The following is a 24,402-nucleotide window of genomic DNA, read 5'->3' on the forward strand; positions in this document are numbered from 1 at the left end:
GCTCAGTGGAGTCTTACCCAAAAAGAAACCCACAAAAATAAAGAGCCATCCTTTTGGGCACAACCAGATAATTCTGGGGAGGGCTAGGAAAGGAAGTCAGGGCAGTTGCATGGTTATTAATTACAATGACTCAAAGCAACGAAGAACAGAAGGGCCTGCCAAAAGGCTGGTGCTATAATCAAGCCAGGGATCACTAAATATGAGTAAGAACTGAACAAACTAAGCAAACAGCATAGCCATTTGAACCATTTCCACCAACCACTCAGCCTTGCACATTAACCATGCTGACTGGATCCTCTCTGACACTATACGCAGCCTATAACTGCAACTACAATCCCAACGCATGCTGGACTCAAAGAGAAGCAGGCTGAGCGGCAACCTGTGCAAACCTGCTGTACCACATACTACCTGCAAACTCCTTACTTACGGAACATAAACACTAAAGGGATCCACAAAAGATAAGAGCAAAGATCTCACATACCACAGGGATGAACGCTGGATAAAACAGAAAGGCCTGGACAGCATGCAGAGTTTTACTTATGTAACCAGAAGCTTTGTTTTAAGTGGTTTAACTGAACTACTGTAAAGAGATATTGTAGAGTTGCTACTTGAGGACTGTTTTATTCTGATTTCAATGAAACTGGCAGCAAGAAAGAAAGCTGCTTTCAGGGCAAAATAAGAATATTCACACAGGATCTCTTCCAGTCTAGCACAGAAGGTGGAAGGATTCTTTTTTTAAAGTTTGGATAAATTCCAAATTAACAATCTTGTGTTCAAAAACGTATGTGGTATGATGTGATAATCATGGATGAATGCTAGGCTACAACAACATAGCTGGCACATAGCACATGCCAGTGTTCTCATTTCAAATTCACACATGTTGAAGGATATCAACGGAGCTCACAGCAGCTGGACTGGTGAGAGGCCACTGTCTCTATCTGACACACAGTGGCCTGTTCAGATAGTCAAAATTCAAGCAAGTATCTATAGATGAATGACAGATCTCTTTTAGGGAAAAGCAACAAGTTCCACGCTTACTGAAACAGTGCATACCATACAAAAATGCTGTTAGTAACACCCATCATTCCCAAAAATACAGTTTTCCATAAACCTAGACACTGACTTGTCTACTACCATATAGTGCTGCTAAGGTGAAATGTACTGAGACATCATAACTTAAAACCTGCAACAAGAAAAATATTCACTATAGACTCATCTTCCCCTATTCCTGATAATAACTCTTCTCAATTTTAATATAGCACATCAAACCCAGCTCAACTGATTTGATGTGGCAAAACTTACGCCACAGCACTATATACAGTGAGAAGCCATAGCAATATCAAAATAAACGTCGTAGCAAGCCTCTGTGGAGTATATTATACAACTTGTATCAATAACTAGTGTTTACCATACTGCTAATTAGAAGGAAAAAATATACAGATAACTATTTAAATTTCTCATTCAAGGATTTGTAATCTCTTTGTTGTGTTGTAGCAACAGTTGGATTCTTCTGCTACATAGACATCTTTATCTTTGACAGAAGAGAGAAAGGACTGAAACCGCTGATTTTGTAACAAATCATCCTAGGAGAAAGAATAAAACATAAAAAAACCCAAACAACTTGGTTCTAGTAAAAGCAATATGTATTTATTAAATGACTTACTTATCTTGTCTCTCATTTGCTTGCCGCCAGTGAGTCTGCTCCTTTCTCCAGCGCAAGTTTTCATTTAGCCCCGCTGATCTGTCATTCCCTAAAAGTGCAACATATATCAGTGAGATTAAAGCAAATGGGGACACCTGAAGTCTGACTGCTCACTGAAAGAAGGAGATACATGTCTGTAGCAGTCTGTCAGAACTAAAACCATTCAACTTTACAGCCTCAGGGTTCTAGTAAAAGGACAGGTTCACATCATTTTTTTCATCTAGGATTTTTAGAACATTAGCGTGCTTTCAAATGTTTTCAAAGACCAAAACACAAATTATTCCATTTATTAAATGAAACAACCTTTTTTGCTATGAACGATTTGTTCTTGCTGATAGTTTCGACAGCATTTCTTGTCTCTTGATTAGACACTAACATAATTTCTCAGAATGTCTTAAAACTTCTTAGTTGGCCTCATATTCTTTACCTGAGAAGAGCTCAGTCCTAGCTACACCTTGGATAGTTGAAAGCTAATGATATTTTTATCCACAGCAAAACCAAGAAAGGTCTGCAAGGGAAAGGACTATGGGTGAAAAATATAAGGATGAAAATAGGGAGTGTGCATAAAACCCAACAAACTCATTTATGTCTACAACCTCTTGAGATCCTCTCAAAAGACATGGGGGGAGAGGGGTATGAAGTACCAGTTGGTATTCTGCAGCGCTTCATCATTTCTCCTCTGGCTCCTTCACCTCTCAGTAAAGCCTCTTCTAATCGGGCCTTAACGTCTCGTGACTTCTGGAGTGCTTGGGTGCTAACTTTATCTGAGCTTTGTTTCCCCTGAAAGTAAAGTCAAAGTAATCAACATCAATGCCTCCATCTTTGGACATAAGTCTAAATTACATCCCCAGAACCAGACACACCAGTAGAGACCTGCAGAAGGGGCAGAAAACAACGAATATGATTGACTAATACAAAAAGGCTAATTAAATGTTGCAGGTGAGGAAAGAGGTAGGACATGTACTGCTAATAAACACAAATACATAGATCAGCGCTACAGAGAGAAAAATTAAAGTTTAGAGAGTGTATTTGATCCATTTCAGATAGACCCTGTCAGAGAGGGCAGTCCTGATGTCCAGTCCCAGCTCTTAACTAAAGGGTTATCCTTAGTGACCCTTTCCTGTCCAGTACTTACAGGAGCTGTCAATATATTGCCCACCAAAGCCATCCCTCAAATCCCCAGGAAAAGGGAAATAATAAACCAATTTAAGCCAACTTCATAGGACTTCCTCAAAGGTTTTGGCTGCATTTTGCTTGAAAGCTAGTGTCAGTTATTTTATTTTAATTAATTTGTTCATTTGTAGCATAGATTAGACAAGAGCTCATGTAACAAATTTCCCCTAGACAGCCTGAAGCCAAGGAAAAAAAAATTAACCAAAACAGGCCAACAAAATCAGGCCATGTTTCACTTACCTTGTACTCAAAGCATGAGACACAAATGAAGAGGAGGTCTAAAATCATGTTCAACTGCATGGATGGAAGGTCTGCAATCCATTTCTGTATTAGATTCTGATCAGCATTTTTCATGATCCAGAGGAAACAGATCAAAAGGTTGCGAGTAGTATCAGGACCTAATGTGGCACTCTGTCTGTAGGACTAGGAGCAGGTAAAGTAATTGTCAGTTGAAAGATGAAAAAGAAGAGGGAGATCATTCAGGTGAAGTAATGTTATTTAAATTACAGTGAAATCAAATCTCAGGACTGGACTTCAGTAAGTTTAACCTCTTCCAGGTTATACTGATTGTATTTTTTGAATGTATGTGTGTGTAATTAGCGACAGGACCAGTTGTATGCATGTGAAAGACAGAAAGAAGCACGAGAGCATTGTTTGCTAGACGCTTGTATTTTAATTTCCTTAGAATAATGTAGAGAAAGATTCTATAACTGTTTGGTCCCCTCTTGCCATGCAGTTGTGTCAGCCAAATTGTACAGAAGATAAAAACAACCATGAAGAAAGATATAGAGAGACAAAAAGAAGTGTCTTGAGTCCTAGATCCATGAATTCAGGTGAGACCTGAACAGTGAGGCAGAGGGGGAGTCATAGTGGCATTTGCTGATCTGGAAGTGAGACTAGGTTGGGTGTGGAAATGGAAACAGGCATGGGGGAGAAAAAGTGGAACTACTTATGGTAAAGGAGTAATTGAATGACTAGAAGAGAAGAGGAGGAGCTGACAGGAGGAATATGAGGCATTTTTGGGGGCTGGAGGAAACAAGAGTGCAGTTTCTCATGACTGTAGCTACCAGTAAAAGGAGAATAAAAGGAGGAAAGAAAGAGAAAAACAGGTACAAGAAAGGAGACTGGCAGAGCACTGGACATACCAGAACCACTCCAGAGCTCCTGAGGCTGAACTGATTCCCTGCAATGGCAAGGGCCATGTTTTGATTGATTGCACCTGCAGATTCTTGTTCTTCTTCTGGGCTTCCTCCGCGTCCCTTTCCACTGCGGACATCTGAAACTAGATTTGAAATATCCCATTGGAACTTCAGGAGCAATCCAGTTGTTGCCATTCACATGTCACAGTCTTCCATTGGGCTGTAACCTAACAAAACAATTGGCGCCTCTATCTCTGAGACAGCTGGTCTGGCTGATGTACCAAGCAGTGAAAGAGGCACGGCATTAGGAAGACAGATTGCAGCCCTCTGCAAAGGCTGCCAAATTGTTCAAATAAACGCAGGGAAAGGAGATGTGTTCAATACGCTCCAGGTGTTCAGAGAAGCTAAATTAAAAGCAAAGGCAGTAGCAAACATGAGATAGTCTCTGAAGGCCAATGCTAAGCTAGCACTTCACAAGACTTGGAACCATCCAGTTTTAGTCCATTTCAGGCAATAGGATCAGCGCAAAAGCCATACATGGGTTTGGTGATATTCAAAGAAGTATGTAAGTCTGATAACAGCTGACAGAGCCAGTACTGTCTGCTGGCTAAAGAACAAGTTTAATTTCAGGCATCTAGCTGCTTCTATTCCCTGATAGTTCTTGGCATCACTTTCAGTAAATAAAGCTATTTATATCTAAGTTTTGTAAAAAATCTCTTCTCATTCTGAGTGTCCATTTTGCATTTTGCAAGTCCTGTTTTGCAGAGAAGCTGAATCACCAGCCAGTCCCAGTGTGTTCAGAATGAGGTCAACAGCCTCTTGTGACAGATACTCAAAAAGAAAGACACTAACAGTGGTATACCTGGGCTTCCTCATAATGACTCCTTTTCATCTGTGGTACAAGGATAATATTTAGACTAGAAGAATGGGGTGAGATCTGATTAGCCAATGTATAATAAATGCTTTCATCCTATTAGACTGAATGCGCTAAGTAATACTTTCATGGTATTAATTTTTTTGTCCAGACATCTAAATGCAAAATATTTTCAGAACCAGTGACAGAAGTATATTCTTCAAAGATCATACCCTTTTTTCTTTATAGCCTTTATTTTATTTATGGAAGTGAAATGTAGTTTTACAAGTAGCAGAGATCTACTATCTTACAAAAAAATGTGAAACAGCTACCTTCAGCAGTATTATATGAGCATACATGTAGCAAAATGCAAGGAAACAGCTTAGATAATATTGTTTTAAAAGGCTTGATAATGTAGGGCGGAGTTTATAGTTTTAACAGACAATAAAAATATACTTCCTGTGTGATTATTACATTTCCCTGAGATTTATTTTTGTATCATGTTAATAGCACTAAAGAGCAATAGAAAAAGATAGAACACAATCCCATTTCTTCAATTGCGATGTAACGCGGTGTCAGCATCACTCTTGTTTTCTTCCCTACTGCCTGTTAAACCTATCTGTACCTCAAGATTTCTCACACATCTTGTAGGCTTTATTTGCAGGATCATAATATTTACGCTAAGAGATAGGCAGGAGTACTTACAGATACATATCTGGTCTATCAATTATTTGACGCTGAAGTTTCTCCTGTCTTTAAAAATCCAGTTTACTTCTAAGTAAAGAAATATTCAATCTTACTATACTGTGAGGAATTTCTGCACTTAGTGCTATCTCTTTTATGTTTGACAGATTGTTTAGACAAGTCACTCTAAGAAGCCGAAAAATAAAAAAGGGAAAAAGGTCTTACTTGTAAAATCATGGAGCTGAGGCAGTGAATCCAAAATGATACCAACCAAAGGGAGATAGAGAGCTGCAATTTTAATCTTCACTTCTTTTTTGGAGCAACGTGGGTCTAGGTCATGGGAACTCAGCAGGCTAAGGATAGCAGTGACAGCTTTTCTTTGCACCTTGCTAATCCTGTTCACACAAAAACCATCCATGAGCTCCATTAACAGGTCATGCACAAATTATTTATAAATCAAAGATTTAAGAAACAGAGGTGAGGTGAAAGAAACAAATTAATACACCAATATTCATGAGATAATCTCTTCCATTCTGAGCAGAGACTCATGTTCCCTGCAAAAGATAGCTATCTTACACCACAATCAACAAGAACCCAAGTCTTTCAAACTTCCTATAAAATTTCCATATGGTGAAGGGAGGTGCTTAAAGAAAAGCATCAGACTCTGGACAAAGTTCAGCTAAACTCTTAAGCTCAGACAAGGGCAGAGGTGTTTTAGAGAGAAGAGCTATTGAAATTTTATGATGTTCTCAATTCTTGTATTTAGCCAACACTACTGCAACAAGTAGCATATTTTTATTCACTGGGACCAACATACTGCAGATGAAACAGTGACTGGGTTATGCTATGTTACAGAGTGACTCACTGAAAAGAGAGGGGGAAACAGGACTACCCTGGAATCAAACTATGACCTTGCCAAGAGTAATAGTGTGACTAGATCCCATTCTAAAATCTGCAAATTGGAATACCCACCCCTTGCTGTCTGCGTCCAGTGCTGCTGCCAATTCAGTGAAAAGTAAGCCGGTCAGAAAGTGCTGTTGACGGTATTCGGCTGAGAGGTCAAACATACCAGCTATTTTCTGGTCCTGGAAACTGGAGCAGGAGCTAGAGTTCTGCAGCAGTATATCAGAAGTGTTAAAGAACGATCACTGAAATAAAAGCTTCTTAAAGAGGTTGTAGTCACAGTCCATGTAGCTAATAGAAAATCTCTACCAGAGGAAAAGCACAGACTTCGAAAGAAGGTTGGACATTTGGGAGGAAAACATCTCAGTGTGATATAAAAAGCATCTAGTTTCAAATGATTTGCTTGCTAGGATGCAATCTCATCCTTCCTATTCCGTGGGAGCAACTCATTTGACATTTTTTGAGATGTAAAATTCCTACTTCGTATTAATTAGTTTGGACAGGACACAAAGTCAGAATTTTCTCCATGTTTACAACTCCTTACATTGCTCTTACTGTTGCAGAGAAGCCATCAGGCATTGTACAGCAAGAGGCTGCCCCTACATTACAAGGGACCTTGGTGTCAGAAGCTCTGCAATGTGCTTTCTTCAGCATCCATGATGTCCAGCACAGAAGTAGGGTCAGGAAAGACATGCAAACAGTGTTCCCTTTCACCCTGGAAATCTTTGGCTGAGCTTGTTGGCAGCTGGCATAATTCAGAGCAGCCTTCAAACTGCTGTAACTTATGGCTATGACTGATATACAGCCAGCCCAGGAATGGAAAGTTGCTCTTATATATGTGTTGTGAACTTCTTAGCTTTTCCAATCACAGGTCTGTGCCACAGGTCAGCTGGAGTGTTTTTGTCCCCTGATCAGGTGAGCATAAGTCTTAGACTCTACTCCCCAGTGCAGCTACTGGGGTTTATGAGTCCAAATTTTGCTTTTAATTTATATTCTTCAATATTCTGTCCCAATATTTCTGTCAGTCACCTGGGAATAGTCCACGAAAACAAACACATGAAGTAGCAGTATAGCACACTGTGGCAGCTGTCTTCCAGCATATTGGGTCAAATGAAACTCCTGTCCCATATTTTGAATCCACGTACTTAAGCTCACTCTCATTTCAACATCGAGCAGAGAAGCATTGGCTGTACTATATTTGTGTAGAATAACGTTAAAGTGTAGAGCACCCATTTAAGTGAATTTGGCTTCTCTCCAAGAATTCCAAAAGATTTATTCACAAGGCCACATTTCTTACTGAAGATCTAGCTCTAGCTGGGCAGCACTGCTGCAGACAGATCAAAATTACTGCAAGGGTGGTCAGCTAATGTACTAAATCATCGAACGGTCATAAAAGCCTTATTGATCTGCGCAGGTTGCACTTCATAGGTTACTCCTAAAGGAGAAAAAGAGTTGATGATGTTGCTTGAAAGAAAGAATGATTAAACTGGTGTCTGCCCAGTTCTGACTTGCTAGAACTAGTTGCAAGAGCTATGCTGACTTCTTTTTTTTTCCCCCATAAGCAGAAGAGTCCCATTTCTAGTTCTTTGGCATCCAGGATTAGCATTAAGCAAAACTATTGGGAAATGCTGACTCTAAGATCTTAATGCTTTGCTTTTAAGACCAGGAAAAACTTCAAGAAAGTATTATTTACTATTACTGACCTGTCAGAATCCTTCAGATACGAGATGTAGCACATATTAGCATCCAAACAATTCTTTGGCAACGACACTTGAAAAAGAAACTGTGAATTTGAACTGCTCCATTACTCAGAGTGTTTTTGTACCTCCAAACATTCTTAGCTTTAGTTCCATTCCCTTGAATCCAAGGGCTGTGGCAATTATAGGGCATTGCACTGAAATGCTTCATCCCAGTCCTGACCTTTGCAAGACCACTGAGGTGGAAAACAGGCAGGCTAGCACCCTTTGTTAGGGGGTCTGCCCCATGCTAAAAGCAAGATACCATCTAAGTAGAATGTAGAGGAGAAGAGCACAAGACAGGCAAAATAGTGTGTGGCGTGCCAGACATCAATTTCTTTATTGAATGTCTTTGTGAACTCCATTCCCAGGATGATGGATGGGAGGTCCTGACATTCAGGAAGCCTAGAGCTGTGACAGTATCAGGTCAAGTCCAGAAAAATATGCATGTACTGGGAATGACATCCTGGGAGAAACGAGAAGTGATGAGGAGGGGCATTCACAAAAATTGTGTGGAGAGGTCTACTCAGGATACCTGAGTGTTTCCACACAGAAAAATCAAAAAGTTCAAATAAAAGGGAAAACACTGTCCAGAAAACACAGATAAATCAGTGGCAAAGTCATAGCATCATCTGTACCACTGGGGTGGGAAGGAACCCAGAACAAAGGCGGCAGCTGCTATTTGAAAAGGAAAGTGTGATAATCCTGCTCTGAACAACACTGCGGCTCAACGGAAATTAACGATTCCAGGATATTGAAAATAGCAGTGTTTTAGTCACTAACTTACATAGTCATAGCACATACATCCACCTGGAGAACAAGAAGTTCTGCACAGAAAGTTTGCTGTGCACTGCTGCATGCCATAATTCTCCAAAAGAGATATTGAAATACTTATTTGTGGTTGTGTATGGATGGGATATAGGTGCACCTGTAAATTAGCCTTCAGAGCCATGTTGCTTTTAAACCTTGTATGTCTACATTGACAGTCCTTTTCTGTTTGCATGTTTCTAGAGGGACACATGTCTGTGTCATGTTAAGATTTAACTTGCGTAGATGCAGTTTTGCAGTAGTACTCTCTTAGTCTTTATTCTTCTGCCCCTTTTCTTTCAGGCAGGAAGTTGTTCTCCCTGATCCAACAGTGGCTAGTTCTAAGTATCTGAATACAGAGCAATATAAGTCTTTCTCTACATGTGTGCTTCATGTGACGTTCATGCAATATCATCTAATGGATGCCTACCTGGGAGGATAAGGACGGGGAGGGGGATGCTGGAGCAGATGCAGAGGTCATGAAGAAGAGGTTCAGATTGAGGTAGTGCTCATGGCTGCAGAGAATTCTCAGGAACTCCAGTCTCATGGAAATCAGGGTGGAGAGTGAATTCAGCTTGTTTGAGAGCTAGAAAAGCAAACCAAAAAAGTGTCATGTGATGGGCGTGTACTATTTAAATTGTCATGCAGTGAAATATACTGCTTCCTGAAACAGAAATAGACAAACAGCGCAGTGTGCATTAAAATGCTCACTGGTTCCCTGTACCGAACTAGTTTCCATCCATTAGCTGCTCTGTGTTTGGCAGTGGTGGTGTCTCTCTCCCTCCTCCTTGTCTGACTTACCAAAATCCCAAGAAACAATAAATTTTTTTTCCTCCCAAAAGAAAAACATAAAATATTTTTGCTCTTTTGCATAACACAAAGATTTAAACCAAACAAAACTCCGCTGAATCTGTGGCAAACTCATAAAAAGTCGTGCTAGGCAACACAGAGCATCAGCGGTCTTGTCATTTCGCTTCATATCAACAATGACATCAGTGCACATACTACAGGAAACCGGGGCGGTAGCCACCTTGCGTTCTCCTACCTACCATCAGCCGACAGAGGGCCTTCCTTTGGCAGAAAAACTACAGCAGGTATGTCAGGTCACCAAACAGAAGAAAAACTTTCCCCTTCAAATACAACAGACAATTTCATAACAACATCCTGCATCATCACTTATTTTTAATTTTTGGAGGCTTGTAAAGCAAGAAGACATAGATGGATCATTTTGATTGAATTCCCCAAATCTAAATACTGTCCTCACAGCAGTGCACTGGAAGAGTCAGAGACCAAGAGCTGCCCCGCATGGTCTGCAGACCCTGCTGCTAAGGGATGTAAAAAAGTAAGGGAAGAAAAGTGGCTCCATGGATGCTCTTGAGCAGTGCAAGGTATGACATTTCTAAAAGAGTCTTAACCTCCACTCAATTTTTTCTGCAGACCACAAATCAAAAGAGGTTTAAAATCTCTGCATATGCAATAGGAAATACGAAATTTACCTGGCCCTTTAACACAACTGAAAGGATCTTGATGGATAAATGAATCAAAAAGAAAAGAACACTGGACTGGCCATAAGCCAAATGCAATCCCAATCATGCATGGTGCCTACCTGATTACAGTAATGTTTGATGAGATTAAACACAAATCCTCGGTCCATTAAAGAAAGAAGATCATACAAGAAAAACGCCAGGCTGATATTCATTTTTTCTGCTTGCTCACTTTCCTTTAAAAAAAAAAGGAAAAAAAAAAGAATTGCAGTTATGATATATAAAACTTATATAAAGGTGGAAGGCTTTCTTGAATCATTAAAAAAAGTGTAGGTGACAGCTCCCAGAACCATCTCATGGAACATACTGCACAAGATTGTTTCAGTTCTCCAGTTTATGTGATCTTGTTAAAATTATACAGAATCATTCCTGTAAATTATTTCAACTGTTATAGCTTTCACAGAGGAATATCACAGGATGAAAGAACAAGTTAACTTTTGGGCTGACAACAACAAAATGGAATTTGAGACCTGTTCTGAATTCCCTATGGGCTGAAATCCTGTGTATGCCTTTTTTTTTTTTTTTAATTGAACCTTTAACATTAGAGAATGCTGGTTTAGGTACTTAAAATATAAAATACTTCTAAAAAATATTAATAAAAATCTGCACTGCCTCTGCTGATGGAATGCCAAGTATTTTGTTTAGAAATTTTAAGTGTAAAACTGATAGTAAAGAAATACTGGTAAGACAAAACTGTGAGTTTCACCATTCAGCAGCCAAGCTCTTGCATGCTTAGAATCAGCCTGATTACCAGGGACACGCAGCTCCCAAGTAAAAATCACAATGAACTTCACATGTCCTCTAAAATAAGGCTACAGTTACTTCAAACATACCAATTTAAATCATAAAATCTCAGTAGCATATGTAGTTCACCAAGATAAATTTGAGGAGCTGCCTGAGGGATCTGCACACATTTAATGCTCAGAGCCCTCAGGTAGGTTCACTCAAGACTGACAGAGGAGATGACTGACAATAATGTTGCCCCTACTCATGTCTCTGACTAGTGAGAACAGGTATGCAGCACCTCAGGGTGGTTATGATTTAATTTTTGATTTTCTAACCTTTTTGTTGCTGTTCAGGAATATATATATTTCCTATGATTTGGAATTTACACAGCAAAACGTTTTTCTACTGTGAAGAAAAAATTAGTTTTCCACTACCTTACTCGGTAGGCTAAAATATGCTGGACGTATTACTGTAGAATCCCAGGGCAATCTGACATGCTTAACCATGTATTAAAACGTAGATTATTACTGCTTGGATTTAAAAATCAGACACACATTACCTACTGCTGCTCTGTACAGCTAACCAATGGCCCTAATTCTGCAAACACTGCAGTGGGATTTTCACACATAATCAGGCTCTATACACTCACTCTATCAAAATCAAATTGAATTAACAGCCCATAAAACCCCGTGTATTTCTTGTGAGGAAGCCATAAAATACTAATCTCTTGGCAAAACCTACAGTTCTGTTAAAACATTTTTAATGTAGAAATTTTTTATTCTACAATGTATTTTTAAAAAAAAGTCACTGATGCCATAAGTAAACATTTCTGTGGAAACAATTTCTCTGCACGTAGCTATCACAGAAGCACACCAAAGGATCGAGCAAAGGGTAAAGCTTCAGGAACAACTTTTTGGTGGACAGTGACAATCACTTCTGCCGTTCTCTGCTCTCAGTTGTCTGGTCCTGGCCCTTTCTCAGTTTCTGCTCCTCAACAGAACAGCAGGGCACACATGGAGAAGTGAGTGGATCAGGAAACAGCTGGCTGAAAAGTAACCCAGCAGGCCAGCTCTCCAGCCTGGTCTGCCCCGTGGCAGAGCACACTGCTGGGCTAGCACAGTGCATTTGGCAGCTCTGGGGCATGAAAACAAGTTACAACAATTGAACAAACAACAGTCACCCAGTGCCTGTCTGTGGCCTTAACTTTGTCTATTGGCCAGTGTGCAGTGACATCAGTGATATAAGATGACAATATTAATCTTAAAATATAAATTACATTTTCTGATCCTTTCAATTTTATAACCCATTATATCAGTGCAACTTGTTAAAATATATCAGGAGAAAGAATTTAATGGGATTTAGGGTTTATTTCTTGTCTTTAATTTTCATGCGGCTAGTGCCTCTTTAAAGAGATCTGGGGTTAGATCAATCTTGGCTGGATTTTGCAACCTTTAGGAGGTATATTGCCTTCATATTGCAGAGCCCACTGCCATCAGAGAAGTCAATTGTGGAACAAAACACTATGCAGTAGAAATGAGGGCAACAGGAAAGGGGCGTAAAAAGAATAAGCCCTGCCTGGGCTGCAGTTTGATGCCCTGGCTAATCTGGCATAAAGCAACACTGCCACTGAAAATGGGTGTCTAACCTTTCCTGTTGATGGGAAAGGGGATTCCCTCCCTGCACCACGCAGCCACACAGAGAAGCAAGCTGGCGAGCTGAGCTGAATAAAGACAAACTGTGTGCCAGTGGAGCACAAGGCTGACCCTTGCACAGCCACAATTCTTGCTTAAGGTCCATGTATGAATACTGCCTCAGTTTTGGCCTAACTCTAGTGACACTCCTGAGGGTGAAATGGGATTAAATACAGCTCAGTGTAACACAGGGTGAGTAGCAAGGATCCTTGGTGCTTACTTCATGCATTTACCTTCTGCAGTTTGACTAGAAGCGCAGCAATCTCTGAAGTAACCACACTAACTATAGTGGTAATGTCATCTTTGAAGCGATCAGAGAACCGGCTTCTTCGTGGGTTGTCTTGCTTCTCTATGTTGTGAACATACTGAGCCATACTCTTTATCTGCAAAGCAGAAAAAGAAAACTAAAGAAATGCCCAAACTGGAGGTAAAACTACTGCTTTAAGTTCGTTCATGGGAGTAAGAGTCCCTACATGTTTTTCCCTTAATATAATCACTCTCATCTTCTCAGAGCTGCTGTGATAAATCCTACATGTACTGGCAATGACAACAGAGCCTAAGACTCAAACACAGACAGACAATGATTCCTGTTCATCTTCACACAGTTGGCTACTCTCAGCACCTGAAATCAGAATCACCCTCCACAGTACATTGCATCTGCAGCTCTGAAATGCTGCTGTTTGCAACTTTTGCCCTTCATGATGACAGACAGTGAGTGACACTTCTGGAATTAATTCTTATTTCTTGACCTGCTGTTGGGTTGCTTATATGCTGCCAGTGGAAATCAGTATGGTTTTTCCACTGACATCCATCACCTCATGGCTCTGTGAAACTGTGAGTTTGGGGAGCCTTGTCACTGCTCCCATATTGTTAACAAAGTGGAAAAGACAGGAACAGGTATTCACAGAAACGGAAGGGCTCGGTTTGTCTTTCAGCCTTCTGCAAGCTGTGGACCACTGTGCATGTAGTTCATGCAGGACTTTACCATCACAGGCTGGTAGTGGGGAATGGGGTGAATATGGAGAATTCTTTAGTTGTAATTCCATTATTTGGGACCTCTCCTTTTCACACTGGGACTGAGTGACTAAAAAGATCACCACCCAACTAAATCTGTGCCTGGAGTGCCTGCTACCTTTCGCCATTTACTGTAAAATATCACTGACAAATCTTACCAGGAGCTCAAAGAAGAACCAGGCATACTTGAAGACAGATTCTCTCACCATACCCGTGCTGACCACCATCTGCAGTGCCAGCTCCTCATGGAAATGCTAGATAATAAACACAGAGTGTTGTGAAATGGCTTTTCAATCAACTCATCTTCCAGTTTCAACATCCCCCCCTCTTCCCTCCAGGAAACCTCCCCATACTGAGAGTCAGCAGCTGGATGGGGATGTGTGGATATCCCTGTAGGATCAGAAGGCAGATTTGACCAAAATGATATATCAGGAATGTTGGTGGCAAACAAACCTTGCAATCCATTTTTCTGTGGATCCAGAACCCCGGATAACTAAACTGGGAGATGCCTTTGGTCTATCCTCAGGCCACTGGCTGTATGCATGACGGGAAGCAGTCATGTTCCCCACTCCCCTGTAAGCATTTCCATTTTGCACATCCATTTTTTTTGAGAGAAGGTAGAAGTAAGATTGTCTCTCTGGTGGGAGGGACGGACACAGCAATAAGTACAGCAGAGCTTGTACAGAGGTTCGTAGTTGGAGACAATACTCTTTGCAGTGAGATCTGACCATAAGACACCCAATCCCAATGATCTAAACTTTTAGGAAACTCAAATCTGGACTACAAATTTATTGCAATGTCTATTTGCTATTCCTGACACAAAAAATAAAGTTAATGAGATTCCTAAGCATACTTACATTGCATAGGACATATTAATCCATCCAATATTCAGATTGGGTATAAACGTCTATGCTTTTTGGCAGAAATCAAACTAATAAACAGGAGTGAGAGAGGAGAATTTCTTAACTGTAGCTCAGATTCTGAAATGCTCATTGCAGGGTTTTCCCCCCTGCTTCTTTATCCAAAGCCACTGCTGCTGATCAATGCCAAACACAAGATTCAGCCCTGGAAAAATCATCTATGTGATATGTTAACTTCTATGTTGTTAAAAAGCTATTTGGGAATACATACTCAAGATGGTAAGGAATTTCTTGTTTCTAAAAGCTACAAAAAGAGGAAAAGAAAAACATGCTTTACAGAAGAATGAGATGGCAAACATTCCTGAATGCAGTTTACTGTAACGTGTAAAGGCAGGTATCCAAAGGTAAACAGCAGTGGAAAGAGACAGAGGACCTAACACCTTGAGAAAGAGAGCAAAGGGAGGATCCAGGCAGGCTGCTACTTGCCTAAATATGACCTGGAAAAACAATCTAAAGACTCTGGAGCCGAAGCAGAAAAGTTTGGGTAATATTTACCCACTGATTCAATTGTTCCATCACAGACTACTTGCTTGATAAAACTGGTTATTCTGTTCACTCTCTCCCCTCTCCTCATTTAGAAGTGCCTCAGGAGGCTCCAGGCTCTGTTAATGTGTGCCCTCACGCTTAGTGGTAGGCTACCTTTTTATTGGATGGTCTTGGGTTTGCACAAATGCTTGGCATGTCATTTGTTCCTTCAACGTAGAAAGACATCCGACTGGAGCTGTGATCCATAGGCTGGAGGCCATAGCCAGAAGAAAGACAGAATAGTAAGTTAACACATAACTTTAGCTAATTAAGAGAGAAGAAATCGTCAGCGGTGGTTTTTTTGGAAGATATGCACAGATGTTCACCTAAACAGCTCTGCTCTTTCCTTCTCCCCATCCCCCTTCCCAGTGGAGGCCAAAGACCACCGAATGCAGCAGCGGCAGGAGAGCGCAAATGCCAACACTGCCATCACGTGTCCGATTTCAGCACTGCAGCTGTATTTTGGAAGCGCTACAATTCACCCTTTTAAGGGTAACTATCCTTTAAGTTTATCCAGTGGCTCTACATCCGAAATGAATTAGCATCTGGGAGCCTTCCTTCCATTAAAAGTAATGACAATTTAAAAGGCAGTGAAATGGCAGTAGCCAATTGTAAGTTGCTACACTTATCAACGTGATGAAGCTGTAATATCAAACATTTTAATTTTGTATTAATTTGGAAAAAAAATGCCTTGAACTCTGTTTTTTTAGGACACAGTACATTATAGTAAAATTCATAAAGCTATTAAGTTGAAATCTACATCATTAAAAATTGCTATATATGAATACATATGACCATACAAACAAATCGACTGGCAAAGCCTCTGCATCTCACTAGTTCCGGTTTAATTTGCTGAAGACAAGCACCCATTCACTTTAACTGGAGAGACACGTGATCATTCAATGGAGAAAAGACTTCAAAATGTTTCTGAAAATAACCTGCTTGAGAAGCAGTATTTTACATACATAACACTCAAAGACAAGGGAGGGGAGATATGGTTCAGAGCTCAGCAGACATGCTGCTGTGGAGCTCTGCCAGGGCTGCAGCTAGGAGCAGGCTCCTTGCACAGGGGAAAAATCCTGCTTTTGCCACAGGCACAGCTTCCCAGCTCCTGCTGAATGAGGAATTCCAGATTTTGGTTTCCCCAGAGAGCTGAGCACAGCTGTCCTCATAAAGCTCTGAGATGAGCCTGGGATGCTGCAGACCAGCAAGCACAAGGTGCCAATCAGGGAAGCAAAATCCTGCTTCTTGGCTGTCGTTGTCCTTTCTGTCCTGCAAGCTGTTGGTGGCTTTTGTAGCTGTGGATGAGAAAGACAGAGGAAGTTTGTGTTTCACTCTGTGGTTGAATTAAGTATTTGGAAAGACCCAGTTACAAAATATGCACGTGGCATCTGTATTACGGCCGATATAAAATAATGGGGCTCCTGTCATATAAATTGCGTACTTTTTTTTAACAGGAAACTATTTAGCACTAAGTAGGCTCTGTGATTTAAAAAAAAAAAAAAAAGAGTTTAAAGGAGCAAGAATAAATTAGCAGTGCATGTTAGGAAAACTATTTCCCTTCTGAGGACTTTCACCCCATTCAGAAAGTGAATCTCTTCCCAGTTTGATCAATAGTAGTCTTTTCTCACACTGACTTTGTGCAACCTAGACCAGCCCATGTCACAGATGCAAACAGAACCTAAATGCCAGGAAGAACAGGAAAGTGAGGCATGTCAAAAAAGCAAATCCCTCTGTGGAGTGTCTCAGTCTCCAACAAGAGACAGAGTTCTTACCTCTTGCTCTCTTCCCTGATAAGAGACATCAGAATTTAGCAATGGGATTTAACATTTGCCTATGACAAATCAAATAAACAGCAAATGCTTCTGGTGATACATACAGCACATTTACAAGAAGCAAATCCAACCCTCAAAGAACAAATCTAGATTATTAGGTTTTGGGCCATACAATTCTCCAGATATTTGACTTTGTTCTCTTACCTTGGATGACACGATGTTTTTGACCTCCTCATCATTAGCAGCTTGTGTAACAGTGATATCAGGATTGCTGCAGCTTATCACTCGGCTCTGCAGCAGTTTACTCCCAACAGACACTGCGGAAGTGCGACCAAATGTGTAATAACGAGACTCTGTCAAAATGGCACTGCTGCCTGCACCTGCCCATAGGGAGATGTTTGAACTAAGATTAAAGGACATATATATGAGACAAACATGAGATTCAAGCCAGCTTTGCTCAGTGCTGTTATAGTATCAGCATACTGAATAGCATAAAGGTCCTGAAAACCTCACCATCACCTGCTTCATTAACAAATTACATATAGGCATTGAATCATAAGGTGCAGATATTTTCCAAGCCAACAGCTCACAGGATGATTGCACAAGCAGTAACAAAAGATTAACAGGGCTACCTCAGCAGCAGCACTATTACAATAGCTCTTTCTTCTTCCCATCAGCTCTTTTTAATTTGCTGTAGATTAAGACAAGATTCACAAGGCCCCAACACAAAATACCACCTTTAACACGCAACATTTACCACCACGTTCAAAGTATCCAAGCCAGCAAGGAGCACTGCCAGCAGGAATTTCAATAAATGATTACCTTGTTTTCAGCTTTCCCATGGACCTTATTTTTCCAGGATAAAGAATTTCCAAGTGCAGGCAAGCTCAGAGGTTTTGGCACATCTTAACATCAGTCTGAACGTCTCTCAAGGGGGGTTTAAATGAATATTTGAAAGAGAAAAGGGCCTATGTATCTTTAGCTCCCACAGAATAGCTGCTTGTTGGTAAGTCAGTTAATACATAGCAATTGATCAAATTAATCCTATAGGCTTTAGGACAATGGACTGCAACAGAATAACAGAATGGCTGAGGTTGGAAGGGACTTCTGGATGTCATCTGGTCCAACTCCTGTGCTCAAGCAGGGCCACTGAGAGACAGTTGCCCAGGATAATATCCAGACGGCTTTCTAATATCTCCAAGGTGAGAGACTCCGTCAGCTCTACGGGCAACCTGTGCCAGTGCTTGGGTCATCCTTAAAGGAAAAAAAATGTTTCCTGATGTTCAGAGGGAACCTCCCGTGTTTCAGTTTGTGCCCATTGCCTCTGGTTGTGTCACGGCACCATTGGAAACAGCCTGGCTCTGTCTTCTTTGTACCCTTCCTTCAGGTCTTTGAACATCCTCCCTGAGCCTTCTCTTCTCCAGGCTGAACAGTCCCAGCTCTCTCAGCCTTTCCTCATGGGAGAGACGCTCCAGTGTCTTCATCACCTTTATCACCCTTTGCTGGGCTCTCTCCAGTATGTCCATGTCTCTCTTGTACTGAGAAGCCCAGAACGGGACACAGTACTCCAGGTGTGGCCTCACCAGTGCTGAGCAGAGGAGAAGGATCACCTCCCTCAACCTGCTGGCCAACACATGGGATTTTATCCTCTGATGACATTCCTAATGCAATGGAGAAATTGGCAAAGTTTGGCCCTATGCCACCTGGCAGTAAGTTAGTTTGCACAGAAAGTAGTTTACTGATGTACAGGCCAGTAAGAAATTGGCATCTTAAAGCTTTTTTAATTTCTGGAGGAAATTCCTCTAAAGAAATCCTCAGTTTAGGAGGTGTCTCTCACTTTTATCTTCATGAAGCATTGCATGTAGCTGTGGAGTCCTCTCACCTCAACTATGCCTCTCAAATGAATGACTGAGAAAGAGAGATTATGGGGCACCACTCCATGTTGCTCTTTGCAGTACTGAGATCCCTGACCTGCCTCTGAGAAAAACAATACATCTGAACAATGCTGTGCTTAAATGGTATGCAGTCTGGGTCTGAGAAGTTGTGTTTGCCATTTTATAGGCCAGTTCACCAAGTCCTCCTCTCAGAAGCACCATGCTGAATAGCATATATCAAGAAAAAAGAATACTTTTGCAACTCTTGCACCAATATTACCTGGTTTGACTACTTCTCTTTGAGGGTCTGGAAGACAAAATACATAGTAGACATATGATGCCAGGATGCAGTTCCTCCCATGCTGGTCTTTGCTCAGGTCTTTGCTGTTGTGGAGGCTATTCACTATTGCAACCACAGATTCAAAGGCAAACTGTGAGAAGTTGGCTGTGAAACAAAGGCAAGAATTAGTTTCAGAACTTAAGGGTATAATATAATTAGGTGAGGGCATTCTCTGTACCAACAACTAATCTTACCTGCTTTAATTCAGTCCTTAACAAACTCAGAGCTCTAGACAGCAACTGCTATACCTGATCAGACCCAAGATCGACATAGGCCAATACCACTCTTCAGTAGACCCACTGACTTTCAACCCAATCACTGCTACTCCATCATTTCATGCTACATAAAAGCAGACCGTAACTGTTAATTACCATTTCTAGAAGCCTTCATCCATTTCCTATAAAATACCTACTTGAAGAACTCTAAGACTCATTATTCTCCAGCTAACAAATACAAGCTAGCAGGCTTTTCCACAAATATTATAGTGGATGACAAGTGTTGATTACTAGAATGAGATAGGAAATAAACTACACTGACTCCAAGTATGCCTTCCCTCCAGAGTTAACATATGTGATGGGCAACTGGCACCCTCAGTAACAGAAAAATCTGTGTGCATTACTATACCCTCTCTGGTTTTGTGCTCACCCAATTCTGTCTAAAGATACTGAGGCAGAGGATATGGTGCAGTCAGCAATGTCAGCTGTAGGATAAGTGATTTTGCTGGTATTTTCCTTGCAAAACAACGGAATTCCAAAGTTAAACCACAACCCACTTTCTGACCTATATTTCCAGATAAGTAAACTATTACAATTTAACATACCTCCCAAACAGAGTCTGAGAATCTTACACATAGGGGGAAAAGGAGAGAAGGCAGAACTCAGTTAAACCTGATTAAATTGTGCAGTGAAACTGTGTCTTGAGACGCATAACTCTTTCTGAAGCGGACTACCCCAAATACTAAATCTGAGCCTGGATATTTAGCAATCATTTCCCCCACATCTCTAGGTTGCTTGCACTGCCACTTCAAGGCTATGCACCAGTAAATACCTGTCTGGCCAGCTATGACCATAGGCTGTACAGCCAGCTGGAAAAGTTTATCTAGTACCAAATGTAAAAACAAGACAAGAGGTTCGAGGCGTGAAGAATTCAGACAGATAATGCTGAGTTTCAATTCATGTTCCAGTGTAGCCTCTGTAATCTTCTGGTCCATCAGTCGAATAGGGAATGTCACTTGACTTTCCAGAGAATGGCACAGAGTGAAGAACTTCTCCAGGTGATTGTCCTGCAAATACAATGCACTCACAGTTAACAAAGTTGCTATAGTTCAGGCTTCTGCTAGATAAGCAAAGCCTGATTGTCCCACCTGATGGAATGAGAAAATATTTTCACCCTTCGGGCTTGCAGTGGTGGCTAGCCCTAGAGAACAATTTGTAAAGCAGCTGTCACAGCCTTTTGTTTCGTCCTTTTCACTCGGCTCAAATGCAGACTCTGGTTAGATTAGACTAAAAGCAGAAAAGTTAAAGCCCTCACTAACGTGATTACTTCATTTCATGAAAATACTGTTCCCTCTCTCTGACAAAACTCTGTCACATCACAGATCTATAGTTCCTCTGCCACCCACACCTAAGTTCCAGTTACATACAAGTTATGTGCCTTATGAGTATGCCCTACTTATATTTAAAAAGTATACTGCAAAGGAGTGATGGATCTGCTTCAGACACAGGGCCTCCAGTTGTTAGGATGTAGCTACCAGGGGTAACTAGAATGGGATGATGGGTAGGAGACACTATAAAGCAGCAGAAACAAAATAAAGCTGCTCTGCCTCAAACCACTATCCCAATAAGATGAGCAAAGCTCCAACTTCCTATCATATTTAAATGACCAGAACCATAGAGGTCTCATTCAGCACTAAGCTTGTGTCCCCACACCACGTGGCATTGATGGCTGAGCTGCCCGAAACATTCTAGCAGTATAAACTCTTCCTAGAGGTGGGGCGATGCTGTGTCTCTGCAGATGTGGGCACACTGAACTAGCCTTGCAGAATAGAAGATGCAGACTGCAAAAACTGGCAATGTGCCCTGGCAGTGTCTTTCAAACATAGCCTAAGCAGACCCTTGCTTAGCTGACAGGACATCAGGCTTGATGTGATTTGCTGCTGAGAGTGCTCATTTGTTCACTTGTACCAATAGATTTCGTTTCACCAAAGCATTTCATTCACTGAGGATGTCAGGTTATTTCCATAGCTGCTAGTTGTTTTTAAACCTGTATGGACTTGAACATCTCCATTTCATAAACCTCCTAAGTTGGCCTGGACATCTGAATTACTTTTGAAATGAAGCTACAGCTGTGTGTTGCTTCTGATGCATTACCTGAGTATGAACAGATGAAACAGCTTGCACTTCAACATTGAAAACACCCTTGTGTCCTTCAACCCACTTAATAGGTGGTGTCTGAGATGGAACTTTCTGTGATGGAAAAGAAATATGGGAATCATCATCTTCCGTTTAACAATCAAACAGAAAGTCTATTTACACGGGAGTCTATAGGGTATTCGTGCTATTCACTTCATTTTAGATATTCGAATTCAGTGCCATAGAGAGGACCACATCTAGGCATCTTGTTCTCATAGACTAGATGGAGAGAAGTTGATGCATTGAATAGGGAAATCTGGAGCACTCTAGCTGGATGCCTAGCACAGACAATGCGAATATACATCTTCTGATGGGATATTTTTAAAGTTAGAAGTTCCCACTTAAAGCACTGCCAAAGGCACTCCATGTGATGTGGTGCAGTTTTAACCTTCTGGACAGCTTCCTACTTGCCATAGTTACTCAGAGGGCACAGTTTTCTGCTCCAGTAGCAGTACCTGATTCCATTTCTCCTCCCTCTCCCACACAGCCACAAAAAAAAAAGAACAAATCATCCTATGGAAGAAAGCAAATTATTGACTTGATACCCTCTAAACAAATGTATCCCTGATTAGACAATTTACAAGGATTTGTTTGGATAACTAACTTTAAAAAACACAATATAAGTGTATAGAATAATAACACCAGTGACAATAATAACAACAACATTTTTGTCTAGAGCTTTCCCCTTCTAAAGTACAAGAAGGAGGAATTGTCTACAAGCAGACAGCAACATTAATTTGTAAAACACTTGTGCTGTTCTTCTACATTAGAAAATATTATCTTCTCATAATTTTCTTTGTTACCTCAGGAGAGTGAATTGAATAGTGGAAAGGCAGCTTATCCAATGCAACAGGAAGACAATAATGTCCAGTTTGAAGACGATCATTTAATAGAATTGGCAGCCACTGAAACAAACAAAGAGAAAACACAGCAATATACATGACTATATATGATCAGGGCTATTTATCTGATTTTTTACGTACAGTCAACAAAACAACAAATGAGATATTGACCCAAGCTTCTCTGCTGTAACCCATTCAACAGTAATTTATTTGCATTTTAAATTCACTGATAGCTACTGTAGAAAAATGTACAAGACTGCTTTACAAACCATCCCTGTTGAAGAAAACAAACACAGTGCTTTTAATGTGTGACATATATTTTTTCTAATAAATACTACCAGAAGGATTTAGTAGAGTCCATGTTTGTATTTAAACAATCACATACCTTGAATAGATTGATCCTTACCTTTGAAGCAAATCAACAGAGTTAAAGTTTTGCTAAGAATAAATTAAACATCTTGGTCATGATGACCATGAGGATTAAGGCCAGAATGACTCATCATAACTCTGTATTGATATTTGGACACACTTAATTTTTCTCCTATTCAAGTTGGAAAGAGGCTGTGCATTTGAGTAACACAGGCAGAAACATTTTGTATTTAGGTGAACAGAAGCTTGAAAATCAAGTCCTCACCTATGTCAAGTCTTGCTCCTGAACTACAAACTAATTTCCTTCTTATCAATCCCATTGACACTGGTGGGACTATATCTGTCCATAAAAGAAAGCCCATTTGAAAGGGTTCTCAGTACTGGAATCAAAACCAAATACAAACTTCATAGCAGGAAAACATGGAAAGCACTTGTCCAGCCCCACAGCTCAATTGCTGACCATAGCACTAGGATGTTTTCAAATCTGAAGTATTACCATCTCCTATGTTTTCCTCTTATTTTAAAACCTCTCCAGCTAAAAATATTGATTGATAATGAAAAAGGTCAAAGAGGCTATGCTACAATACGTGTTTCTCAAACTAAAACTTGCTAGTCTCAACATGAAGATAATGAATGCAAGAGAATTACATTTTACCTTCTAGATTCTTTCTGGTTTTTAATTTTGATATGGGTAAAAGAACATAAACGATATGCCCTATAAAACCTAATTGAAAATATTATATTAGTTGTTACCTCATGTATGAACATGTTAGATAACAGTAAATAATTATAATTGCATATGTTTTAGGGTTTTTTTTCAATAAATAGCATCTAACAGGATTGGGCGATATGCTATAAAGCATTGCTGTTGCAAATATTTAGGTGTATGCTTAACTTCAGTTGCGTCAGGTGAATTAATCAACTTCAAAGACGCTTAACAACGTAAAATTATAGGCTGAGGATGTAATATAGCACAGGTTGCACCTAGTTTCTGTGAATTAACGTTAAGACCTTCTACTGGTTTTGATGCATTACCATAACCAGAAAGGGAATACACGACAAAATTCTTGACAAGACAAGAGCCTGTTTGCATGGGATGTAGCTACAGATATATACACACACACACACACTTATATATCACATAGAACTTACTGAAAACCCAAGGAGGGTTTCCACAGATGCTCCTTGCTTTGGCTGGCAGCTGATGTGATAGAATGTGAACAATAGATGATGTTTCTCTGTGAGTTTTGCTGGCAGCTTAATTTTCACTTCTTCATAAAAGTCAGGGGACCTGTTTAAAAAAAAAGTCAAGCACACTTCCAATGTAAGTATGAGATGGAGCAGAAAGCAAATTTGCCAGTAGGCTTTTAGATG

The 24,402-nt window shown here is 40.4% G+C and overlaps 1 protein-coding gene across 1 annotated transcript in view; it reads right to left on the bottom strand.

The window, feature by feature from the left end:
- The window catches only part of DOCK8 (dedicator of cytokinesis 8), a 66,717-nt gene that overhangs the window by 18,891 nt on the left and 23,424 nt on the right, over nt 1-24,402 (bottom strand). The window contains exons 15-31 of the mRNA XM_068422030.1: nt 24,181-24,319; nt 22,621-22,722; nt 21,776-21,871; nt 20,454-20,688; nt 19,347-19,511; nt 17,397-17,572; nt 15,532-15,627; nt 14,131-14,226; nt 13,192-13,341; nt 10,604-10,717; nt 9,428-9,583; nt 6,524-6,663; nt 5,777-5,946; nt 4,012-4,157; nt 3,116-3,298; nt 2,347-2,482; nt 1,664-1,751 (exon numbers count right to left, since the gene is read on the bottom strand). Coding sequence (XP_068278131.1) covers nt 1,664-1,751; nt 2,347-2,482; nt 3,116-3,298; nt 4,012-4,157; nt 5,777-5,946; nt 6,524-6,663; nt 9,428-9,583; nt 10,604-10,717; nt 13,192-13,341; nt 14,131-14,226; nt 15,532-15,627; nt 17,397-17,572; nt 19,347-19,511; nt 20,454-20,688; nt 21,776-21,871; nt 22,621-22,722; nt 24,181-24,319 — 2,388 coding nt within the window. The remainder of the gene's footprint in view (nt 1-1,663; nt 1,752-2,346; nt 2,483-3,115; nt 3,299-4,011; nt 4,158-5,776; nt 5,947-6,523; nt 6,664-9,427; nt 9,584-10,603; nt 10,718-13,191; nt 13,342-14,130; nt 14,227-15,531; nt 15,628-17,396; nt 17,573-19,346; nt 19,512-20,453; nt 20,689-21,775; nt 21,872-22,620; nt 22,723-24,180; nt 24,320-24,402) is intronic.

The sequence above is a fragment of the Nyctibius grandis genome, chromosome Z, assembly GCF_013368605.1.
Source record: "Nyctibius grandis isolate bNycGra1 chromosome Z, bNycGra1.pri, whole genome shotgun sequence".
NCBI classification, from domain to species: domain Eukaryota; kingdom Metazoa; phylum Chordata; class Aves; order Nyctibiiformes; family Nyctibiidae; genus Nyctibius; species Nyctibius grandis.